Raw genomic sequence first — 8399 nt, 5'->3', positions numbered from 1 at the left:
AACCAGGCAGCGAATTCCAGACTCCCACTGTGTAAAAATGTTCTTCCTCATGTCCTCGCTACACTATCTACTACTTACCTTGAATCTATATCCCCAGGATCTAGAATTCTCCACCAAGGGACACTATTTTATCCTGTCCACTCTATCTTTTCCCTCCGTAATTTTGTACACCTCAATTAAGTCACCCCACATGAATAAAATTCAGGCCCTGTCATGGAGAGACCTGCTACAGGAGATCCAGTGGCCCAGTCAAAAGTCCATTGACTTTCAGTGGAGCTGGAAAATCCCACTGAAAGAGTCTGCAAACGGATACAGAAAGGTTAGGTGAGTGAGCAAAAATTTGACAGATGGAGCATAATGTGTGAAAATGCGTAGTTAACATTATTTAAATACAGAAAGGGACTTCGGAATTTTGAGGTCCACAGGAATCTGGGTGTCCTTGTACATGACATGCAAAATTAGTATGTAGATGAATTAAGTAATTAGGAAAGCAAATGGAATTTTCGTATTTATTAAACGGGAAAAGGAGTCCAAAAGAAGGGAAGCCTTCCTACTACTAGACAGGGCATTGGTGAAACCGCACCGAGAGCATTCGGTTCAGTTGGGTTTCCTTATTTAAAGAGGGATATGGGCATATTTATAGAGGGATATAGAGGCAGTTCAGATAAGAGTCATTTGGTTGATTCCTGGGATGAAAAGTTGAGCAGGTTGGATGCGCTGGTAGTAATCTTCCAAAAAATCCTGAAATCCGGGAAAAGTCCCAGAGGACTGGAAAACTGCCATTGCAACATCTTAGTTCAAAAAAGGAGGGAGACATAAAACAAATAACTGTTGGCCAATTAGCTTACCATCTGTCATCAGGGAAAACATATTCAAGGCTGAATTAGAGAGATTTCTGATTGATAGAGGAATCCAGGGTTATGGGGAAAAGGCAGGAGGGCGGAGCTGAAGCCAAGGCCTGGGTGAGCTACGATTGTATTGAATCGCAGAACAGGGCGGAGGGGGCCGATAACCTAGTCCTGCTCCGATTTCTTATATTACAAGCTGAACTTGTGAGCATACGGACATTTAAGCCTGATTTATCATTTAAGAAGATGATGCCTGCTCTGGATTGTGACCTCAATTCCATATGCCCACCTATCCCCAACACCCTTTGACTCCCTTGTTATCTACCGCTGCCGTAAAAACATTCAATGGCCCTACCTCCACCACTCTCTGGGGAAGAGAGTCCCAAAGACTAACACAGCCCTCACTTGTTCCGTTAAAGCTGCTGCAGAAACTTAGTCCTTGCACAGTAACACACTCCCCCCCCCCCCCCCCCCCCCCCCCACCCCCCAAGCACCCAGCAATGTTGGATTGGGCCATTATATTAAAGTCAGGCTGACCCCTGAACTTTGTAGACTGTGGACACAGAGGTATAATTTAGACACCACCTGACTCCCCGTTGAGTTCAGGCTAAATTGGCAAATCGATGTGATGTGAACAGTGATCAGACCACGTCGCACACATCCCTTTGGCAATGTCTGCTGTTTCTCAAAGTTTTTCTCAAGTTTTTCTAATATGGCCTTCTTGCATCAGGTCCAAAGGAAGTAACATTTAATTGGAAAATGATATTCAGATTCAAACATATTGCACCCATGACGCTAAATAGATTAATTTCCCTTTGTTACTAATTACAAAAATAAAGCATTCATCAAGGTTACGGAGTGACCTTAGGTGAATCGTGAGTGGCCCTGTACTTCTGCTCATTACAATAGTTTAGAAAATATATTCAGCCTGTGATAAATTAGCAAAATGACCCCAGCTCCTTACTCTGAACGTCTGCTTGAGGGTATAAATAAGGTGAGGATTCGTCGATTCCCAGTGCAGTTTGAAAGTTTTCCCGGATCCAGATTCACCGGTAGAACATCATGCAGTCTGCCTGCCTCGCAGTTGGTCTCCTCTGCCTCGTCTCCCTCTCCGCAGCCTGTTACATTAACAATTGCCCCGTGGGTGGCAAAAGATCCATCATGAACAGGGAGATCAGACAGGTAAGGAGCAGCTTTCTATCCAGTTATCTGAACGCTCACCATTCCATTGAGTGACCATGTTGATACTTGAGAAGTACAATTTATATCTGAAGATGGCAATGTGCATTTCATCTCTTTGTGACTGATGTATTTCATTCTATTGCTTCCATACAATAATTATTCATCAGAGTCAAGCAGCAGTCTCCAGGTTTGCCAGATCTGGTTGGACATTTCTCAAGAGGTGTTATCAAATGATCTTTGACCTCAGACTGCTCCAACCAGTTAAACAGCCTGTTTTACCCCTCTCCCATATAGTTTATAATAATAACAATCTTTATTGTCACAAGTAGGCTTACATTAACACTGCAATGAAGTTACTGTGAAAATCCCCTAGTTGCCACACTCCGGCGCCATTACGGTACACAGAGGGAGAATTCAGAATGTCCAAATTACCTAACGAACAATCAGAAGGATTAAAAACAAAATTCTTTGCCTTAGCATGCCTATGATGTTCTGGCAGCGCTGCGTGAGTAACTTGGAAATGAAGCTTTAATTTCTGAGTCAGTGACCCTATGTATGTACGCAGTTTCCACAGATTAGTATTTAATTAACAATTCTGGGGATGAGGCATTATATGGACATGCACAGCAGTGTCCATCCGCTTTGAGTATTTCATAGCATCATTCAGCACAGAAGGAGGCCAACTCTCATAGACAGCTAACCAATTCCTCCCAGTCTCCTGTTCTTTTCCTAGAATCCTGCATCTTCAACCATTTAACCAATTCGCTTCTGAATTACACAGGGCAGCACGGTGGCGCAGTGGTTAGCACTGCTGCCTCACAGCGCTGAGGTCCCAGGTTCGATCCCGGCTCTGGGTCGCTGTCCGTGTGGAATTTAGGGCAGCACGGTAGCACAGGTGGCTAGCACTGTGGCTTCACAGCGCCAAGGTCCCAAGTTCGATTCCCCACCGGGTCACTGTCTGCGCAGAGTCTGCACGTTCTCCCCATGTCTGCGTGGGTTTCCTGCGGGTGCTCTGGTTTCCTCCCACAGTCCAAATACGTGCAGGCCATGCTAAATTGCGCTTAGTGTCCAAAAAAGGTTAGGAGAGTTTATTGAGTTACCGGAATGAGGTGGAGGTGGGTCGGTGCAGACGCGATGGGCCAAATGGCCTCCTTCTGCACTGTATGTTCTATGTTCTGTGAATCTGCTTTCAGACAGTGTATTCCAGATTATAATAACTCACTGTGTTATAAATACCTTCCTCTCGGGTTATTTTGGCATTTACCTTTTTGATAGTCACAGAGGAGTCCGGAAAGGAGAATGAAACAAATGGTTTATTACCAAATGCACAGTGTTTACAACGAACAGTCCCAGTCCTCACCGGCCACCTTGGATAATCCTCCATCGAATCCGGGGAGGTGTCCCGCCTCGCTGTAGTGCTCCTTGACCAACGGGCCTGGTCCCAGCGGTGTTCGGACCAGGGTTGGATTTTGGGGATCCAGTCCTAGGGGGATTGGGGGGGGGGGGGGGGGGGGAGGGGGGGGGGGGCGTCCTATGCTGCTTACCTCCATCCCTCACATACCCTGGAGTTCCTGGACTCCCTTCTCTGCGCCCTCCTGTGAAAGGGAGATCCCAATGTTTTTTTCATGATCCAGCAGCAGCTCAGCCAGAAATCTCCGCTGGCTCGCCATGTTATTTGCTCCACATACAAAGCAGTCCTGTAGCATCTTGGGTAGGGACGACCCATAGTCCTAAAACTCTGCCAATTTGCGCAATTGCACCACAAACACGGTAACAGTCTCCCCTGGGGTCCCCTCGGCAGTATTAAATCAGTACCTCTGTATGATAACTGACAGCTTGGGATGGTAGTGGTTTGCCACGAGCACCCACTAGCTCTTCTTGGAATGTGGGGTCGCGGAGTATGCCAGGCTCTTTATGACACTAAAAGTGGGGCCTCCAAAGGCAGTCAGAAGAATTATCATCTGCAGATCATCCCCAACGATAGCATTCGCCTTAAAAAAATAGGGCATATGGTCTATGTACTGAGTCCTGTCCTCTACATCCGCATCAAATGCATCAAGTCTGCCGAAGAGCGGCATTTTCAAACTGGGCAAACCTTATTCCTTCGTGAAGGGAGGTGACTGTGCTCCAAATGTTTAGCAGCGGCGACTGTTGTTCTCTTTACCATCGTCGCCAATTTCATTGCCACAGAGGAGTCCAGAAAGGAGGGTCAAACAAATTAAAATATTTGCAAGTAACAATCCCAGTCCCAGTCAGGACCACTCTGTAACTCAGCTCCTGCCTGCACTGGCTTTTAAGGTCCTGAGTTAACTATCATGTTGATGGGCCTTCGCCCTCAGTGGGGGAGCCTGTACTCCACGAGGCTCATGGGAGATTAATTGGGTCTTCCACGTGGCTCTCAAGGGGGTTATAACACCCTTCAATCTGTGTTCTCTGTGTGGTGATCCAACCACTGTATATATGTGCTAGTAGTAGGGGGATGTATGGCCTTACCTGTATTACAGGTTTCCCCGGTAAGCCCCTGCTGGCTAGCTTCACCCACAGGGAGCTGTATAAATATTCGTAAGTTTCACTGAGATGCCATTCTACAGCTGCCGCTGGAGGAATAGCATCTCACTGTAATAAAGCCTCTCTTGTACTTCACTCGAGTCTTTGTGTGCAGTTGTTAGCGCCACACTCTGCTTCTCTGTGTGGAAAGACGCACAGTATAGGTCAACGTGTCAGAGCAAGGACCTGCGACAGTGCCAGTGCATTAGCCCACTCTTGAAATACGATATACTTAACTCAGCCGTGTATGCCCATGATCATTCATAAACTGAGGGGTGAGCACTCAGTGCCGATGACTCTCCTGTACAAAATGCATGTTGTATTCCAACGTAATTCTCATCTCCTCATGGGCCATATGCAGCAGTGGTAGTGCTGTAGTATATTGGCAACTAAAGGATCTTCACAGTGGGGATGGAAGGTCTGGATTCTGTGACTCTCCCTTCCCACTTTCACACATTGTTGGTACCATTTTATTTCTCCATCTACAGTTTCTCCCCCTTCCCAACATTCTCCTGAAGTCCATGATTCCTGCTAGCGTTTGGCTCCATGGGCACTGGTCGTGCTCTGACGCTCATTCAGGTCGGTTTCAATGCAGTGTTCGTTCAGCAGATCAAATAGTCCCTTTCAACACTCTCTAAAACAGGTATGACACTGATCTAAACTCATGTTCCATTCGGTGTGAGGTTGCTTTTCCAGGGAGTCTCACTCCTATTCCTGTTGTTGGACTGAGCCTGGATTCTGGATTTGTGTAGTTTCACATCTGGTGCAGACTCAAACCAGGCTGGTCATCTGTGCCATTAGGATCATACACAACTCCGGAATCCTGCCAATCCAACCCTCAAAACATTGGCAGCTCAGCCTTATTTACTGACTATTTATTAGATTAATTGTCGACAGTCTTGGAACAACACTAGCACTCATTTGTTTCAGCCAGAAGTTTGTTATTCTTTGGGTAAGGCATTACAGTGAGGCCCAAATGCCCTTTCAGGTGGATACAAAAGTTTCCTTGGGAGTTTGTGAAGAATAGCAGGTCAATTACCGTGACCCATCATTCATCCCTCAACCAACTACATTAAACCTGTTTCAGTCACGTGAAGACCCATGAAAGGAACTCCTGAATCATGAGGGACAGCCGACACCGACAACATTAAAACAGATGATCTAATCATTTATCTCATTGCAATTTTGTGGGAGTTTGCTGTGCGCAAATCTGCTGCTGTGATACCCTCCCCACCTTATGAGAGTGAGTACATTTCATTGAGCTGTGGCACACTGGAGGCTTTGAAAAGCAGGTTAGAAATGTGTGTTTGTTCTTAAAAACAGTGTTAACAACTTTCTTCAAACAGCAAAGTGTGAACTTCTCCTCTGGAGATTTTCCCCTGGAATTAAGGCTTTGAAAGCAATGACGTAACTACTTTTCCATTCTTTCCCAGTGTATGCCGTGTGGCCCTGGCAACAGAGGCCATTGTGTTGGAGCGAGCATTTGCTGTGGGGAGGATATTGGCTGCCACATTGGAACCTCCGAGGCACTGACCTGTCAGAAGGAAGACTACCTCCCCACCCCTTGTGAACCCACTGGCAGAGCCTGCGGTACAAATGGTGGGAAATGTGTCTCATCCGGAATCTGCTGCAGTGAGCGTGAGTAACCGGCTTATCAATGCCATCTTATTCAAAAGTAGGGCCTTATTTCACCAGTAAACTTGACTGGTGTGTGTGTGTGTGTGTGTGAGATTGTTGGGGCAGCACAATGGCACAGTGGTTAGCACTGCTGCCTCACAGCACCAGGGACCCGAGTTCAATTCCGGCCTTGGGTCACTGTCTGTGTGGCATTTGCACGTTCTCCCCGTGTCTGCGTGCGTCTCCTCCAGGTGCTCCGGTTTCCTCCCACAGTCCAAATATGTGCAGGTGAGGTGGATTGGCCATGAACAATGCTCAGGATTATGGAATAGGGCACAAAAGTGGTCCTAGGTAAGGTCTTCTTCCAGAGGGTCGATGCAGATGCAATGGGCCGAATGGCCTCCCTCTGCACCGTCGGGATTCTATGGGATCTATGGGAGGTCATTTGACGGATGAGGGGGGTTGGCTGGAGTGGTCTATGGTGGGAGATTATATTAGATCCACCAGCTCAAGTGGCATTTTGCAGTTATACATTTTCCATCAAATAAAATCAAAATTAATTTCCATTAATTTGACTTCAGTTACAAAGATATATTCTGCATGTTTCAGTTGATTGTACAGCTTTAAAACAAAGTGCAATCCCACCATACCATCCGGCACGAACATCATTTCTAATCTACACTTTAAAAAAAGCTTTCTGTGGAGATTAAATTAAAGCTGAATTAATAAAATTCCCATGTGAGGAACCTGCCAAGAGTGGGGAAATAGAATTTTGGGAGCTCACTACTTTACATCAATTTTTATCCACAAATTCCCAAAAGATACTCCGCTTCGTGTGCAAAGATGTGCAGGTTAGATGGGGTTATGGGGTTAAGGGCATAGGGCAGGGGAGTGGGAAGGTCTCTTTCAGACGTTCGATGCAGACTTGATGGGCTGAATGGCCTTCTACTGCTCCATAGAGATTCTATCCTATGGATTCTATGACATAATACAGTGCAGGATTCAGTACATATTTAGCATATAATTAGGTCACTGAGGGAACCACAAGGATGTCTAATGTGGAAATGGCACCTTAGAACAGCTTTTAAAATATTCATGGTTGGGAGACGGTGGCATCATTGGGAGATGATTGCGCAGCGCTAATGCCACTGAGCTACTAGTCCAGAATCTCAGGCTAATGCTCAAGGTACGCAGGTTCAAATCTTACCACTGCTGTTGGTGGAATTTAAATTCAACAAAGTAATAAAATCTGGAAATGAAAGCTAAACTCAGTGATGGCGAGCATGAAACTGTCGGCGGTTATCATAAAAACCCATCTGATTCACTCATGCTGTTTCGGGAAGGAAATCTGCCACCCTTACCTGGTCTGGCCTACATGTGACTCCAGACCCACAGCACTGTGGTTGACCCTTAACTGCCCCCTGAAATGGCCCAGTCGTCAATTCAAGTCGTAATTATCCAGCTCCAGGAAGACTGCAGTGGTACAAGAAGTTGGCCCACCGCCAACTTCTCAAGGGCAATTAGGATGGGCAGCAAATTCTGGCTTAGCCAACTACACCCACATTCCACAAAATAATTTTCAAAACATTATTGGGAAAGGTAAAGGAAACTGTACAATCAACCCATGAATGCTTGGCACTGGCACTGAATATCCAGTATTCTGCACTTCAGAAACAAGCACAGAATTTAACGTTAGAATTGGAATAATTTTCATGATCTTTCTTTTGCCCCAGATTCAGCAATTTGCATTAAGCTATTTATATATTGTTTTTCTTACTTGTGCTCATTTGGAGCAGGTTTATTCTAAGTGCCTTGCACACCTCTATAAATGTGTCCATTATAGATATTGGAGATGGTACATATAATGGCATTGAACGTGCATGTAGACAATAGTTCATAGTTGTTGTGTTCCCTTGTTGCAGAGAGCTGTGCTATGGACCCATCATGTGACATCAGGACCATCTACTCTTCAGATTAATGTGTGCACTCAGAGAAGCCAGGTTACCAAGGCAAGACCCGAAAAGCTGAATTGTTACCTGTAGACCAATGTCCATACATATTGAATACAGGCATCTTTTAATGCTATATTGTTATAAGTGATAACTTGTAAAGATTTTCAGACATATACAGAATGTGAAATAATACCAAAAGTTGTAATAACAATTAACAATAAAATAAAGCACCAACCAACCATTTACCGATCTC

At 45.4% G+C, this 8399-nt stretch overlaps 1 protein-coding gene across 1 annotated transcript; it reads left to right on the top strand.

Moving 5' to 3' along the window:
* The first annotated feature begins 1882 nt into the window (after positions 1-1882).
* LOC119963889 (neurophysin 1-like) lies at positions 1883-8204 on the top strand. Its single transcript, XM_038793257.1, has 3 exons — positions 1883-2030; positions 6011-6215; positions 8117-8204. The coding sequence occupies exons 1-3, from the start codon at positions 1911-1913 to the stop codon at positions 8170-8172; spliced, it is 381 nt and encodes a 126-aa protein (XP_038649185.1). The 5' UTR covers positions 1883-1910; the 3' UTR covers positions 8173-8204.
* The last annotated feature ends 195 nt before the right edge of the window (positions 8205-8399 follow it).

Source organism: Scyliorhinus canicula, chromosome 3 (genome assembly GCF_902713615.1).
Source record: "Scyliorhinus canicula chromosome 3, sScyCan1.1, whole genome shotgun sequence".
Lineage (NCBI taxonomy): Eukaryota > Metazoa > Chordata > Chondrichthyes > Carcharhiniformes > Scyliorhinidae > Scyliorhinus > Scyliorhinus canicula.
This window is presented reverse-complemented; position numbering and strand designations above follow the sequence as displayed.